This window comes from Symphalangus syndactylus, chromosome 23 (genome assembly GCF_028878055.3).
Source record: "Symphalangus syndactylus isolate Jambi chromosome 23, NHGRI_mSymSyn1-v2.1_pri, whole genome shotgun sequence".
NCBI classification, from domain to species: Eukaryota; Metazoa; Chordata; class Mammalia; order Primates; family Hylobatidae; genus Symphalangus; species Symphalangus syndactylus.
This window is the reverse complement of record NC_072445.2, coordinates 15876994-15894119: the sequence shown is the minus strand read 5'-3', so window position 1 is coordinate 15894119 and position 17126 is coordinate 15876994. Positions and strand designations below refer to the sequence as shown.

Sequence of the window (17126 nt, the reverse complement as noted above, 5' to 3'; positions counted from 1 at the left end):
GTGACAGGGTGAGATTCCGTCTCAAAAAAATAATAAAAATAAATAAATAAATAAGTTGATACATGTGTAAGTGGGGATAATAATTTTCCCAACCTCATTAGGATATCATCAGGACGAACAGTTAATTTATGTGAAGTGCTTAGCACCGTGCTTGGCATATAGGAAGTGCTCAGCAAATGAATTTGTTCCAAATACGCCGTGTTTTCTCCTCTGCACTTCTGACCCCTATGGAATCAAAATGGAAATTCCTCAGCGAGGCCAACGAGGCCCTTAGGGTGCATCTTTAAACTTCACTGCCACACTCAGCCCTTGCCACTCCCTTGTATCCTGTGTCCTCTGTTCACTCTGCCTAGAATGTCCTTCCTTCCTTTGCTTGTCTTGGTCAAAGTCCATCTTAAATGTCACCAGCCCTGGGATGCTCTTCCTGAAGTCCCAGCCCAGAAAGAGTTTGTGTTCCCTCCTCTGTGATTGCAGAGTCCCTGGGTGCCCCTCTGTGGGGCATCATCACACAGAACGGTGACTATGTTCCCAGTTCCAGCTGATACACACACACTTGTTTGTTACAATAGAAGGAATCGGTGGGGGGAGAAAAAACTCAACTCCAACTCAAATAAAACCGCAATAAGACACAGCTTTCTATCTATCAGAGTAGCAACGTTCAAGGAGTTCTACACTGAGGTGGCAAGGAGGCAGGCACTAGAGCAGGAGAGCCAACTGGTACACATTCTGAGACCTGGACGACATCTGTCCACATTCAGTGGACACCCATAACAAAACAGTACAGACAGAAAGCTGCTCGCTGCATCAGTGCTTGAAAGAACAGAGGGCTGGAAACCACCTAAATGCCCATCAGCTGGGGGCTGGGAAATAAGTGATGGTAGAACTATACAACAACCATGCAGCCATGAAACAGAGAAGCTCTTTATTACTCACATGGAACATCACCAAAAAATACACTGAGAAGTAGAAAATATAAGTATTTGCATTTGATGGACAGAATATTTCTGGAAGAATACATAAGGTCGTATTAACGGTAACATAATAGCAACTGCCATGGATGAGGGTCTGAGCCTCTGGGAAACGGGAGGAGGAAGATATTTTGTTATCACTTATATCTTTTTCTGTCTTTTAAATTTTATACTGTATACATATATTATCTCTTCAAAATTAAGTAACTTTTTAACAAAGGAGAAAAAGAAAGGCTAGTAATCAAATGGAGATGAGGTAGGCCACAAGCTCCAAGAGGAGGAAAAATACCTTGAATTTTTTTCCAGGAGCGCCAGGGTCCATGGCAAAGCTCTACCCTGGGCCAGCTGCCCCCCCACTTGCACCTGGGCACGGGAAGTTGACGTTCGCAGAATTAAGAACTTTTTTCAGTATACGCCTAAGTAAAACAGAAGAATGAGAAACCCACTATCAATAGCTGAGGAAAACTCGTAAATGAATGCATCACAAAGTTCAAAAGAAATAGAATGTGTGGCCCCAGGACTCTTTCGTATTATGGCAAAAACTGACAAGGCTCAGGGGGTTCTTCTTGTACCCACAAAGCTACTTGTAAGAGTCTCCGAAGCCCCTGACTATTTATTATTTATTTAGTATATGAATTTATGTACAATATATAATTTTAATCATAGTATACACATTATTTTTACATCCTGATATTTTCATTTAATATATAATTGACATTTTTCCATTTCATTAAGTACTCTTCCAAAACATAATTTTTAATGGTTCCACATTATTGAAACTTATGGATATGTAATCGTTTATTAATAATTATCCATTGTTGGGGGCTGGGCGCGGTGGCGCATGCTTGCAATCCCAGCAATTTGGAAGGTCAAGGCCAGCAGATCACTTGAGGTCAGGAGTTCGAGACCAGCCTGGCCAACATGGCAAAACCCCGTCTCTACTAAAAATACAAAAATTCACCGGGTGTGGTGGCAGGTGTCTGTAATCCCAGCTACTCGGGAGGCTAAGGCAGAAGAATCGCTTGAATCCAGGAGACAGAGGTTGCAGTGAGCTGAGATTGTCCCACTGCATTCTGGCCTGGGTAACAGAGCGAGACTCTGTCTTAAAAAACAAACAAACAAAATAATTCTCCATTGCGGGACATTTAGCTAATTTCCAGTCTTTTGCTCTTATAAATAAAGCTATGATGCACATCTTTGTTTATAAATCTTGCTTTTTTTTTTTTTTTTTTTTTTTTTTTGAGACGGAGTCTCGCTCTGTCGCCCAGGCTGGAGTGCAGTGGCGCAATCGTGGCTCACTGCAAGCTCCGCCTCCCGGGTTCACGCCATTCTCCTGCCTCAGCCTCTCCGAGTAGCTGGGACTACAGGCGCCCGCCACCACGCTCGGCTAATTTTTTTGTATTTTTAGTAGAGACGGGGTTTCACCGTGGTCTCGATCTCCTGACCTCGTGATCCGCCCGCTTCGGCCTCCCAAAGTGCTGGGATTACAAGCGTGAGCCACCACGCCCGGCTAAATCTTGCTTTTTTCAACTTTTATTTTAGATATGGGGGATACATGTACAGGTTGGCTACATGGGCATATTGCACCCAGGTAGTGAGCATAGTACCCAATAGGTAGGTTTCCGACCGAGGCCCTTTCCTCCTTCCCTCCCTCCCTCCCTCCCTCCTCTCGCGGTCTGCAGCGTCTACTGTTCCCATGTTTATGTCCATGGGTGCTCAATGTTTAGCTCCCACTTACAAGTGACAGAACATGCAGTATTTGGTTTTCTGGGTTCCTGTGTTAATTTGCTGAGGATTATGGCCTCTAGTTTCATCCATGTTGCTGTAAAGGACAGGATTCTCATCTTTTTTATGGCTATGCACTGACTGGCTATTTAAGAGCCTCCGAAGATCATCAATAACTCACTGGGTAAAGGAGCTGGCGCCAGGCCCTTTCCAACCCAGGACCCCAGATGACCACGATGGGAAAGACCCTCCAGAGAAACCTACAGGAGGACCCACCAGTTCCAGTGACGTGACTCCTTCCGGGGGGGCACCCCTGATTCGGAGCTGGCATTCCCAAACCGAACCTGCCTAGGGAGAGGGACAATCTGAGGGCCAGTGCTGCTGAGGGAGTCTCTGCTGGCTTTACAAGGGAAAAGGCTGGTTTCAGCTGACACCACACCAGCCTCAAAATAGATGTTACAAGAGGGACTTGGAAGCCTCAGGAACTGTGCTGGGGCACCCCAGACACCCCAGTTCAGTGGCTGAGTCCCCACAGGCTGGGTGAGACAACAGCCCCCTCATCTGCCCTCCCACCTTCCCCCAGGCCATCTCCGCCCTCCTGCTCCTTACCTCTTCCTGAAGCTTCACTTGCTAACCCTACCCCATTCGGAACTTGGCACATGCTTCAGCCCTTAAGTCCTTTTTTTTTTAGACGGAGTCTCACATTGCTGCTTGGGCTGGAGTACAGTGGTGCGATCTCAGCTCGCTACAACCTCTGCCTTCTGGGTTCAAGCGATTCTCCTCTCTCAACCTCCGGAGTAGCTGGGATTACAGGCACCCACTACCACGCCCAGCTAATTTTTTTGTATTTTTAGTAGAGACCAGGTTTCACTATGTTGGCCAGGCTGGTCTCGAACTCCTGACCGCGTGATCCACCTGCCTAAGCCTCCCAAAGTGCTGGGATTACAGGCATGAGCCACTGTGTCCGGCCTCAGTACTTAAGTCCTAAACTCCAACCTTCCAATGGCAGTTGTTCTCCTCTGTCTTGGTGGAGTTAAAACAGGTTCCTGTGTGTTTGCCTGTCTCCCTGACTACACTGCTAACTCCCCGGGGGAGAGGAGTCATCTGCGGGTTTATATTTCCTCCCTCTCCCTTGGTACAGGCTCGGGCTATGGTTAGGAGTCACACTTGGCCTTGCTGACAGGCTGGCCGGCTCTCTTGGGGCCAGGACTAACCTCCCCCGGGTCTTAGCGTGGCTAGCTATCCCCTTACTGAATCGTGTTTGGCAAATGCCAAACTATGTGGACCTGACTGTAAGAGAAATACTATCCCCTATACCTGCTCCAGCCAGAATGATCCTATTCAGCTTCCGTCACTCCCTTGCTATCTGTCTCCATCTGAATAACATCAAGCCCATGAGGCTTTGCAGGTGCCGCCCAGCTCCTCCCCGACCCCTGCCCCACTCCTCTCCTGCTCCCTCTGCTCCAGTCACCCGGCCTCCTGTGGTGAAGTCACACACACTCCTGCCTCAGAGCAGTATGCCTGCTGTCCCCTTTCCCTGGAATACTTCTCCATGTGACCAGCCCCTCAATGCATTCAGGGCTCTGTTCAAAGAGAAATTTCCTTCCCACCCCTCCTAAAACAGCAACCCCTGCAGCGAGTGCTCCTTCCCCTGCTGCCCTATTGTGTGGCAATCACTTCTTTCATCCGCCCCTCCAGATGCACCCTCCTAGGCCCTGGCAGGCTGGCGCTGGTATGGCCCACATCAGCAGGCCCCATCCCCCACTGGCTTCCATTCAGCAGAGAGCAGGCAGGACAGTGTGGGAGGAGGGAAGGGGAGTGAGGTGAGGGTACTGATTTCCCGGGTTGGCTCCTTCTCTGCAGGGCTCTGGGTGCTGGCAGGGCTCCTGGACCTGAGGCCTGGGCTCTTGCAGAAGCCTCTCCCATGGGCCTCTCCCCAGGTTCCAGCTGCCCCTCCCCTTCCCTGTTCCCAGCCCAGGTGCTACACCAACCCTTGTGCTTCCCCTGGACCTTGCTTGCACCTTTGGAAGTAATCCCTTCATTAAACCTTCCTCAAACGTCCAACCCGGGTACCCAGGTCACTTTCCTTCCAGGACCCTAAATTCACCATCTGACATGACAGGTCTGTTTGAGAGAAGAGAGACAGACCCTCTCATATTGTTTTATATTGTTTTATACTCAGAAAAGGAAAAATAAGTGAAACTAAAGGCAGGTAGCCCGGCGCCTAGGAACCAGACCCAAAACCAAGAAACCAGACCCGAAACCAGGCCTGGGGCTGCCTGACCTAAGCCTGGTAGTTAAAGATCGACCCCTGACCTAACTGGTTATGTTACCTATAGATTCCAGACATTGTATGGAAGAGCATTGTAAAAATCCCTGTCCTGTTCTGTTTCATTCTGATTACCGGTGCATGCAGCCCCCAGTCATGTACCCCCTGCTTGCTCAATCGATCAGGACCCTCTCACGCGGATCCCCTTAGAGTTGTGAGCCCTTAAAAGGGACAAGAATTGCTCACTCGGGGAGCTCGGCTCTTGAGACAGGAGTGTTGCCGATGCTCCCGGCCGAATAAACCTCTTCCTTCTTTAACTCGGTGTCTGAGGAGTTTTGTCTGCGGCTCGTCCTGCTACATGCTGTTGGTGAGCTGTCTGTCCCCCAGCTAGCCCACAAGCTCACAGGAGGGGAAACCTTGTTTTAGTCACTGCTGTATCCCAACATCTGTATCAGCACTGCGTGTAGCAGAAGCTCAATAAGTGTTTGTTGAATGTTAGAGCTGGAAGCCATGGCTCATGCCTGTAATCCCAGCACCTCGGGAGGCTGAGACGGGCAGATCACTTGAGGTCAGGAGTTTGAGGCCAGCCTGGCCAACATGGGGAAACCCCATCTCTATTAAAAATACAAACATTAGCTGGGAGTGGCAGTGCACATCTGTAATCCCAGCTACTCAGGAGGCTGAGGCAGAACAATCACTTGAACCTCAGAGGCGGAGGTTGCAATGAGCTGAGATTATACTACTGCGTTCCAGCCTGGGCAACAAAGACACTGTCTCAAAAAAAAAATTGTTTAATGAGTGACTGAACAAGGGGAGGATCAATGTAATCTGGAGAGGCTACAGAGGCTGGAAAGTCAGGCAAGATTTTAGGAGGTGATGGGGAGGAAGAGCTCTAACAAAGGCAGGGGATACGGCAGTGATGAGAATGGCCTCCTCTCAGGGTGTGAAGACCCTCGCTTATGTCCTTCTTAGCACCCCTCCACTGTCTATCATAATTTTGGGTTTGAGTTTTCTTTGTATGTCTTCCCACTGGAATGAATTCCCTGCAGGTAGGACCCACGTCTGTCTTGTTCGTCATGGTATCTTCAGAGCTGGCACAGCGCCTGGCATGCCCAGATTGATAGACTGATATTTAATAAATGAAAAGAAAAATGAATTATCCAAAAGAAACAATGAATTAGCAGAGGACCTCAGAAGGCTGGTCGGGCCATTTGGACTTGGAGTGAAAAGCAGGAGGGAGGAACTGCAAGTTCTACTGCAGGGGAGAGAAGATAAGGCCAGGGCTTGTGGGAAGACGGCCCTGGCAGGGATGGAGGCTGGGGAAGAGCAGGGTACCTGCTCAGCCACGTGGGGAGGCAGTATCAGACTGGCCAGGAAGAAAGAGGGGGCACAATTCAGTGGCCATCTTGTCACTGATTTCAGTGTCTTGGTCCAGGGGACCGAGCGGGGGACTGGGGAAAATGAGATCGTGCCGTCCAGCCTGAGGTCCCAGGCCAAGGTAAGCACTCGAGGGTTGGCTGCCATTATCCTCACTGTTTCTAACCTCTGTCTGAAGTGGGAAAGCTTTGGAGTGGAAGTGGTTTTTGGGAAAAGGGAGATCGACTCTGGCTATGTTGAAATCAAAGTATCACCAGACAACTGGATGCCGAGGCGTCCTGGAGAGATGATGGCTGGAGGTGGAGAAGCAGACAAGCCATCTCCATGCATACACAAAGGTGGAGTGTTTGTGACCATCCACGGCTGAGAGGACTGGAGGGAAGAGCCAGGAAAGAAAAGGAAGACCAAGAATAACAAGGGAAGTGGGGCAGTGTCATGGAAGTCAAAGGAACAATGTGGAAGAAGGAAGGGGCAGCCAGCACAGTCACACGCCAGAAGCAAAAGAAGCGGGCTGGACCCCACTGAGGGGCCCCCATTCTGGAGGAGCACCTACCTGCTGGCCTCTGGGACGGGCTGGGAGAGCTAATGGTGCAAGTCAGGGGGTGCATTGTTAGCAGAGGGCTTGCTGCCTGTCCCAGCAAGACATTCCTGGGCATACGCACTCAAACCTCATTTATGACAGAGACTGCCAACTGCCCCACAAATCCACTTTTTCCTTCTTCCCATGGTGACAAAGCTCCCAAATTTTACCTAGACAGAGCCACCTAGGTGAAGACCGCATTTCCTTGCTTCCCTCGCAGCCAGGTGGGGTCGTATTATTAGGAGGGTGTAGCTTCCAGGTCCTGCTTAGGACGAAGGTGAAAGCTTGCCCTTACATACCTCCCTTCTTCCCCAAGGCTGGAATCTGGGCCCAGCAGATGGGGCGGCCACCATACTGCGTCATGCAAGCAGCACCCAAAGTGACAGAGGAGCCAAGAAGCAGAAGGGACCTTGACACCACCAAGTCACCCAGCCGGCCTGGACCACTCACCCAGCTTTCACAGAAGCCATATTCCTCTGACTTAAGCCACTTGATTTTGGGGACTTTTTGTTACTGCAGCCTAACTCATATGGGAACACAAGATTTAATCCAGCAGAAATGCCACCTTAGATCAGACCAAAAGTTGCTCAGCTCATCTCTGCTAGGGGCCCCAGGGGTAGTGAGAGAGGTCACCGGCATCTCCCTTGACAAGATCCTCACTCTTCACCTGCCAGGAAATCCTTAGTCTCCTTAACACTGTTACAAAGCCATCATTCATAAACAGATCAAAACCCTTCATAAGGCTGGGCAAAGTGGCTCACAACTGCGATCCCAGCACTTCAGCGGGCTGAGGCAGTATGATCCCTTGAGGCCAGGAGTTAAAGACCAGCCCTACTACACAGGGAGACCCCATCCCTACAAAAAACTTAAAATTAGCTGGGCATGGTGCTGTGTACCTGTAATCCCAGCTACCTGGAAGGCTGAGGTGGGAGGATCACTTGAGCCCAGGAGTTCTAGGTTACAGTGAGCTATGATAGTGCCTCTATACTCCAGCCTGAGAGCAGGACCCTGTCTCTAAAAAAAAAAAAAAATCCTTAATGAAAGTTTTCTCCCTATCTACTTAATCAAGGAATGAACATGAGCTGTGATCAGTGCCCTCAGCCTGCCTCACATCACCCCCCCCACACTTTTTTTTTTTTGAGATGGAGTCTCGCTCTGTCGCCCAGGCTGGAGTGCAGTGGCGCAAACTCGGCTCACTGCAACCTCCACCTCCCGGGTTCAAGCGATTCTCCTGCCTCAGTCTCCCAAGTAGCTGGGACTACAGGCGTGCACCACCACGCCTGGCTAATTTTTGTATTTTTAGTAGAGACGGGGTTTTACCATGTTGGCCAGGCTGGTCTCCAACTCCTGACCTCATGATCCGCCCTCCTCGGCCTCCCAAAGTGCTAGGATTACAGGGGTGAGCCACCGTGCCCAACCACATCACCTCTCTTAACTGGTCCCATTTCTAGCTTCCTTTCTCCTCACACCTACAGGCCAGTTGAATGCACGGGTGGGTGGTGCACACGGCAGTGCTCGGTGCCACTAAGCCTCAAAACACGAACAGCTGTGAGGCAACAGCATCAATCAGCTCTGGAGCAGAATGCCTGGGTGCAGACTTCAGCTGAGCTACTCAGCAGCCAGGTGGGCTGACTTGTTACTGACCTCTCCAGGCCTCCATGTCCTCGACTGCAAACAGGAACGGTCAAAACATTTGCTTTCAGGGTAATCGTGAGGATCAAATGAGTCCATATGTGTAAAACACTTAGAACAGTGACCGACAAGAGTTCAGCTCTCCATTAGTATTAGCTTTTATATGTATTTTTTCATATTGTCATGAGGCAAGCAAGCTTTTATAATTTTTTATTTTATTTATTTTTGAGACAGAGTCTTGCTCTGTCGCCCAGGCTGGAGTGCAGTGGCCAATCTCGGCTCACTGCAATCTTCACCTCCCGGGTTCATGCCATTCTCCTGCCTCAGCCTCCCGAGTAGCTGGGACTACAGGTGCCCGCCACCATGCCCAGCTAATTTTTTGTATTTTTTTTAGTAGAGACCGGGTTTCACAATGTTAGCCAGGATGGTCTCGATGTCCTGACCTCGTGATCCACCCGCCTCGGCCTCCCAAAGTGCTGGGATTACAGGCGTGAGCCACCGCACCCGGCCAGCTTTTATAATTTTATTTATTTTTTGAGACGGAGTTTCACTGTTGTTGCCCAGGCTGGAGTGCAATGGCGCGATCTCGGCTCACTGCAACCTCCACCACCCGGGTTCAAGCGATTCTCCTGCCTCAGCCTCCCAAGTAGCTGGGATTACAGGCATGCACCACCACACCCTGCTAATTTTGTATTTTCAGTAGAGATGGGGTTTCTTCATGTTGGTCAGGCTGGTCTTGAACTCTCAACCTCAGGTGATCCGCCCACCTTGGCCTCCCAAAGTGCTGGGATTACAGGCGTGAGCCACTGCGCCCAGCCGCTTTTATAATTTTAAAAGCAACGGAAAGAAAAGAAAGGTCTGGTAATGGAATAACACTCATGTATAAAGCATGGCCATACTTTATTTTAATGGTAAAGACATTCCATGAAATCCCCTCAACAAGGTATCCTAATGATCCCGTTCTGTACAACTGATTTGGAAGTTTAGTGATTTGCCCCAGATCCATAGGTGGTTAAGTGGTGGACAATGCATACGAATGTCACCAAGCCTTATTTTACTGAGCCACACGAATAGAAGTAGAGTGACTTCAAGATGCCAGAAAAACAAAGCTCAGGATCTTTTTTTTTTTTTCTGGAGACGGAGTCTTGCTCTGTCGCCCAGGCTGGAGTGCGGTGGTGCGATCTTGGCTCACTGCAACCTCTGCTTACTGGGTTCAAGCAATTCTCTGCCTCAGCCTCCCGAGTAGCTGGGATTACAGGCACCCACCACCATGCCCAGCTAATTTTTGTAATTTTAGTAGAGATGGGGTTTCACCACGTTGGCCAGGCTTGTCTTGAACTCCTGACTTCATGATCTACCCGCCTTGGCCTCCCAAAGTGCTGGGATTACAGGCGTGAGAAGTGCTGGGATTACAGGCGTGAGCCACCGTGCCCGGCCCCACTCAGGTACATCTTTCACACTTGTTTCCCTGAAAGCCAGCCAGTGTTGCTACTGGTCTCTCAGAATAACCCCGCCAATCACCACTTAACTGCCTCCTGGTCAGAAACAGAGGAAAGGGGCTTGCTGAGAATCCTCACTCCAAAGCCAGAACTGGGGCTGTGATGCAGAGGGAAAGGTTAGACATTAAGAAAATGCAAATCAACATAAGATATTACAACACACCCATCAGAATGGCTAAAATAAAAAATAACACTGAATACTCGAGAGGATGTAGAGACACTGGATCACTCAACATCACTAGGGAGAATTTAAAAAATGGTACAGCCAGCTGGGCACAGTGGCTCCTGCCTGTAATCCCATCACTTTGGGAGGCCGAGGTGGGTGGATCATTCAAGGTCAGGAGTTCAAGACCACCCTGGACAACATGGTGAAACCCCGCCTCTACTAAAAATACAAAAATTAGCCAGGAGTGGTGGCATGCACCTGTAGTCCCAGCTACTCGGGAGGTTGAGGCAGGAGAATCACTTGAACCGGGAGGTGGAGGTTGCAGTGAGCCAAGATTACACCACTGCACTCCAGCCTGGCAACAGAGTGAGGCTGTCTAAAAACAAAACAAAACAAAACAAAATATATACACACACACACACACACACACACACACACATATATATAGTACACCGGCTTTGGGAAATGATTTTGTCAGTTTCTTACAAAATTAAATACGCAGTTACCATAGGACCCAGCAATTGCATTCTTAGGTATTTATTGCAGAGAAACTAAAACTTTTGTTTACACAAAAAACCTGTATACAGTGTTATAGCAGCTTTATTCAGAGTAGCCCCAAATTGGAAACAGCCCAGATGTCTCTCAATGTGTGAACGGTTAAGGAAACTGTGTTAAACTATGGTGCATCCATGCTACTCAGCAATAAAAAGAAAGGAACTACTGATACACAAAACCACCTAGATGGACCTCAAGAGAATTATGCAGAACTGAAAAAGCCAACGTCAAAAAGTCTCATACTTGGCCAGGTGCGGTGGGTCATGCCTGTAATCCTAGCACTTTGGGAGGCTGAGGTGGGCAGATCACTTGAGGTCAGGAGTTGGAGACCAACCTAGCCAACATGGTGAAACCCCATCTCTACTAAAAATACAAAAGTTAGCTGGGTGTGGTGGCACATGCCTGTAATCCCAGCTACTTGGGGAGGCTGAGGCAGGAGAATCTCTTGAACCCAGGAGGTAGAGGAGTTGCAGTGAGCCAGGATCACTCCACTGCACTCCATCCAGCCTAGGCGATGGAGCAAGACTCTGTCTCAAAAAGAAAAAGAAAAAAGTGACATACTTTATGATTCAATTTATAACATTCTTTCAATAACATTAGAGATAGAGAACAGAGTAGTGGCTGCCAGGAGAGAAGTGGAAGAGCAGAGAGGTGGATGTGACTACAAACAGACAGCACGAGGGAGAACTGTACTGACGCAGTGGTTCTGTGTCTCCACCATTTGTGTGGTGGTGGTTACACAAATCTACACGATGAAACTGCACAGAACAACACACACATAACACACACACGTGCACATGGTGAAAACTAAATAAGCTCTATGGATTGTACTAATATACAATCCACATTGTACACTGAAACTGAATGCAAGGGTTTTGATACTGCACTACAGTTATACAAGATGCTACCACTGGGAGAAAGTGGGTGATGGGTACATAGGATCTCTCTCAACATTTTTTGCAACACCTTGTGAATCTATAATTATTCCAAAATTAAAATTTAAAGAAAGATCAGAGATATGTATAGACACTTTTAGATTAAATGACACAGGTCTGGGGTTTGCATTTAAAAATACTCCATAAGAGCCAGGAGCGGTGGCTCACGCATGTAACCTCAGCACTTTAGGTGGCTGAGGCAGGTGATCACCTGAGGTCAGGAGTTGGAGACCAGTCTGGCCAACATGGTGAAACCCCATCTCTACTAAAAATACAAAAAATTAGGCCAGGTGTGGTGGCTCATGCCTGTAATCCCAGCACTTTGGGAGGCCGAGGCGGGCGGATCATGAGGTCAGGAGATGGAGACCATCCTGGGTAACGCGGTGAAACTCTGTCTCTACTGAAAAATACAAAAAATTAGCCAAGCGTGGTGGCAGGCACCTGTAGTCCCAGCTACTTGGGAGGCTGAGGCAGGAGAATGGCGTGAACCCGGGAGGCGGAGCTTGCAGTGAGCCGAGATTGCACCACCGCAATCTTGACAATCCACTGCAATCCAGCCTGGGCAACAGAGCGAGACTCCATCTCCAAAAAAAAATTAGCCAGGCATGGTGGTAGGTACCTATAATCCCAGCTACTCAGGAAGCTGAGGCAGGAGAATCATTTGAACCCAGGAGGCGGAGGTTGCAGTGAGCCAAGATTGCACCATTGCACTCCAGCCTGGGCAACAAGAACGAAACTGCGTCACACACACACACACACACACACACACACACACTACTCCAGCAGGAAAGAAAATAAAGGACAAAAAGTGGGAGAAACAGATGAAACAGAATCAACAAGCTATTGATAAGTGTGGAAGCTTGGTGAGGCATATACAGGGGTTCATATATTTTGCTAATTTTGTATTTGAAAATTTCCAAAATAAAAGTTTTACCAAGTTCCCAGGTGTGCTTAGGCCAACACAAGGGCTAAGCCTGACTTATTTGTCCACATTGCTGTTAACTTTTGAACACAAATTAAGTTCAAAGCTTACAGTTCTATTTATTTACAAAGTTTTTATTATGAATTTTTATTGAGATTTTCATAAACATTTTTAATCTGCGTGTTTACTACTTTTTGTCTCTAAGAAGTCCCATAAAGTTATAAAAAATAGAAATTTATAAATACACATTGAGAATTATGCATTTTTATACAGGGTCAATGTTTCTTTTTTTTTTTTTGAGACGGAGTCTTGCTCTGTCACCCAGGCTGGAGTGCAGTGGCGCAATCTCGGCTCACTGCAAGCTCCGCCTCCCGGGTTCACGCCATTCTCCTGCCTCAGCCTCTCCGAGTAGCTGGGACTACAGGCGCCCGCCACCACGCCCGGCTAATTTTTTGTATTTTTAGTAGAGACGGGGTTTCACCGTGGTCTCGATCTCCTGACCTCGTGATCCGCCCGCCTCGGCCTCCCAAAGTGCTGGGATTACAAGCGTGAGCCACCGCGCCCAGCTATACAGGGTCAATGTTTCAAATTGTCTAACCCTTTCCCTGTCTCCCCTCAGAACAAAATTATGAGTACAGCCTCTGAGACCAGGCGCGGTGACTCAGGCCTGTAATCCCACCCCCACTGGGAGGCCGAGGAGGCCTGTAATCCCACCCCCACCGGGAGGCCGAGGAGGCCTGTAATCCCACCCCTACTGGGAGGCCGAGGTGGGTGGATCACCTGAGGTCAGGTATTGGAGACCACCCTGGCCAACCTGGTGAAACCCCGTCTCTACCAAAAATACAAAAAAAATTAGCCGAGAGTTGTGGTAGGTGCCTGTAATCCCAGCTACTCGGGAGGCTGAGGCAGGAGAATCCCTTGAACCCAGGAGGTGGAGGTTGCAGTGAGCCGAGATCACGCCATTGCACTCCAGCCTGGGCGATAAGAGTGAGATGCCGTCTCAAAAAAAAAAAAAAAAGAAAAGAAAAGAAAAAAAAAAGAGTACAGCCTCTGAAATCTCAACAGCAGAAACAGCAGCCCTTTTCCAAATCCCACCTATAACTCAGCACATCTGCATTCAACAGGCGCTTACACTGGATAATAACAACAAATGGAAGCTGCAGAAACACTGACTGGGACAACACCTCCCAAGAGCAGTGAGAACAGCTGTGATTGGCCACAGCTTGAATGTGGTGCTGTGTTCATAAACTTACCAGGCCAAGAATCGCTAAGAACTGAATCACAAACCCTGAGAAGGCCACATAGGCCAGTCTAACTGCTTCGATCTAGGAGAGTTTCAGGTTACTACAAACCTGAAAACCTCCTATTTAGTCCAGTCAGGGAATCCAATTTATTTTTACTAGCGTCCCCTCTTCAGTTCCTGACAAGCAGCTCTTTCCTTACACAGTACAGTGAGGCCAGAAGAACATGGAGCCTGCTGTCAAGTCCCCAAGTTTTTCAAGTTTCCAGATTCACCAAGGGAATGGAAGACTAAGAGATGGGCTGGGCACCGTGGCTCACGCCTGTAATCCCGACACTTTGGAAGGCCAAGGCGGGTGGATCACTTGAGGCCAGGAGTTCAAGACCAGCCCGGGCAACATAGCAAAATCCCGTGTCTACTAAAAATACAAAAAAAAAAAAAAAAAAATTAGCCAGGCGTGGTGGCAGGCACCTGTAATCCCAGCTACTCTGAGAATCGCTTGAACCCGGGGAGTGGAGGTTGAAGTGAGCCGAGGTAGCGCCACTATACTCCAGCTGGGGCAACACAGCGAGACCCTGTCTCAAAACAAAAGGAGTTGAACTGTGGAAGCCAAAGGGGAACACATGAAGTTAAATATGGACGTTAGGATTCTAACTTGTGAAACAGCTTATTAATCCAGTGTTCACTTCCATGTGTCGTTGCATTTTTCTTCCTTGGATTTAGTTTTAAAAGCTCTTCCTTAGGAGGCCAAAAAAGGTATCAGCATGCCCAGCATCTTCCTTAAAAACTTGTTTCCTGGTTTGTAGGGTATGTTAAGAATGAAGTTGTTCTCCCTACAGGATACAAAGTGGTTGGACAGACTCAGACCTGCTTCTTGGAGAACGCTTCAGCTTGGTTCACTCCTGCCCATCCACCAGCCTTCCAGCTGACCAGCCATTTCTCAGCTTTCAGAATACAAGATGAGGCCCAGCCCTCAACACCCCATCCTTACCCCACCAAATCCTTTCCTATTGTTTACTTTATCTTTTTTTTATTTTTTTGTAACGGAGTCTCGCTCTGTCACCCAGGCTGGAGTGCAGTGGCATGATCTCGGCTCACTGCAACCTCCGCCTCCCAGGTTCAAGTGATTCTCCTGCCTCAGCCTCCCGAGTAGCTGGGATTACAGGCGTGAGCCACCACACCCGGCTAATTTTTGTATTTTTAGTAGAGACGGGGTTTCACTATGTTGGCCAAGCTGGTTTTGAACTCTTGACCTCAAGTGATCCGCCTGCCTTCGCCTCCCAAAGTGCTGGGATTACAGGCATGAGCCACTGCGCCTGGCCCCTCTTTCCTACTGTTTAAACCCCATGGCTCCTCTATAAAGTCTCAGCATAATAGAGCCGACGTTCTTGGCTCTTGTCAGAGAAAACCTCTTCTTCCAGAAGGGGCAAGACTTGGCAGTTCCCAAGCACACATTCCTCAGAGGGGCAATAAATGGTAAATCTCTCAGGAAGAGGGTGCTGCCCCGCTTCAGGGAGCTTTTGTCAAATGCCAACAGGAGGATAGGTGCAGCCCCAACATGTTGTTCTCCTTCACAGTGAGGCTCTGCTCAAGACTCCTGACTCCTGCCCGCCCCAATCAAAGCTGTGCTGTGTGGCCTCCTGTTTCCAACACGTTGAGGGAGTACAAAGTCACTTTCCATCAGCTCAACGGAGCACTTGGAGCCCAGATGAGGAGAGAAATAAGAATGAAGTTCTGGGATGAGAAAGTGGTGCCACAAACTGTGAGTCAATAAAAGGGATCCAGATATCCTGAAATACACACTGGACAAACAGTCTTCTTTGTAATAAGCACAGTAGCAAAGAGCCCTTTCTTTCCTGTCACTTTCCTTGGTCTCTTGAGTTTCAAAGGAATCAAATCCTGTGATAATGAACGAAGTCACTGGCTGCTGCTATGCCCCACCACATAGCCCGATTGATTAAGAAAGTCTCTGGCTGGGTGCGGTGGCTCACGCCTGTAATCCCAGCACTTTGGGAGGCTGAGGCGGGTGGATCACTTGAGGTCAGGAGTTCAAGACCAGCCTGGCCAACATGGCGAAACCTTATCTCTACTAAAAATACAAAAATTAGCTGGGCGTGGTGGCTCATACCTGTAATCTCAACACTTTGGGAGGCCAACGTGGGTGGATCACTTGAGGACAGGAGTTCAAGACCAGCCTGGCCAAGATGGCGAAACCCTATCTCTACTAAAAATACAAAAATTAGCCAGCATGGTGGCGCTTGCCTCTAGTCCCAGCTACTCAGGAGGCCGAGGCAGGAGATTCGCTTGGACCTGGGAGGCAGAGACTGCAGTGAGCTGAGATCGCGCCACTGCATTCCAGCCTGGGTGATAGAGTAAGACTCCATCTCAAAAAAAAAAAAGTTATCATTATTCTGTTCATATCTTCCTCAACCCAAACATCCAGTGAAAATAGGTCATCTTAATAGACGGTTTGCCATGAAAATCATTTCCGATCACACCCTGCAGCCTCGGCTTGGCCATGAGGAGGTCACCCTCTTCTTCCCTTGAGTGGCTTTAACTCCCCGGGAGGGTGGAATCTGCACCCCTGTACAAGCCAGGTTTCCTTCTCAGCTCAGGAGAGGGACCTAGAAAGAAGAGGAACCATGGAGCCTCCTGGTGTGGGCCCTGTCTGCTCTCCTTCTAGGGGAAAACAGCTCCAGCGCTGTGAGGGTTGGTCCCTAGACTGCAGGACACTCAACCACTAAGGAACAAGAGCTATGTACGGGAGCCAAGTAAGGACAGGAAAAGGGAGACTATTCCCTCTCACCAGAGTGGCTTTCCCCAAGGCTCAGCCCCACTGAGGAGACTCTTTTCCAAGGAGCAGAGAAGACCACTTCGGTGGGACAGTGAAGGCTCTCTGGACCCCAGCCTCCGACTCACTTCTTCCTGCGGATCTTGGGCTTCTTCACAGGCCGCAGATAAGGGTTATCGATGATGTTCTCCTCCCCATTCCGGCTTCCCGACAAGGAGGGGTTCTGCTGCAGGACAGAGGTGTTCTCCTTCTCGGCTCCAGAATCCTCCTTTGAGCAAAAGCCAAAATAAAGCACAACATCAACAGTATAAGGAAAGAGATCATGCCCATAATTGGAATGACCATTAGCATCCTCTAATTAAGAAATTAGAACCTGGGAAGCACCTTCTTTCCAATGTTCCTATCTCTGCCCCAATGAAGCGAGGCCCAGGCAGGGGCTGGCTATGAAGGGAAGGCAAGACTAGCAG

General features: G+C 48.8%; 1 protein-coding gene across 5 annotated transcripts in view; it reads right to left on the bottom strand.

Moving 5' to 3' along the window:
* Window positions 1-907: 907 nt before the first annotated feature.
* Window positions 908-17126, bottom strand: part of TAF8 (TATA-box binding protein associated factor 8) — a 43173-nt gene continuing 26954 nt past the window's right edge. The window contains exons 8-9 of one of the 5 annotated variants that reach the window (XM_055264290.2): window positions 16788-16927; window positions 908-1384 (exon numbers count right to left, since the gene is read on the bottom strand). In XM_055264290.2, the coding sequence (XP_055120265.1) occupies window positions 1300-1384; window positions 16788-16927 (225 nt within the window). In that variant the 3' untranslated portion in view covers window positions 908-1299. Of the gene's footprint in view, window positions 1385-9432; window positions 16493-16787; window positions 16928-17126 lie in introns of those variants that run through there. The other 4 variants (XM_055264289.2, XM_055264291.2, XM_055264292.2 and 1 more) reach the window with 4 other exon arrangements.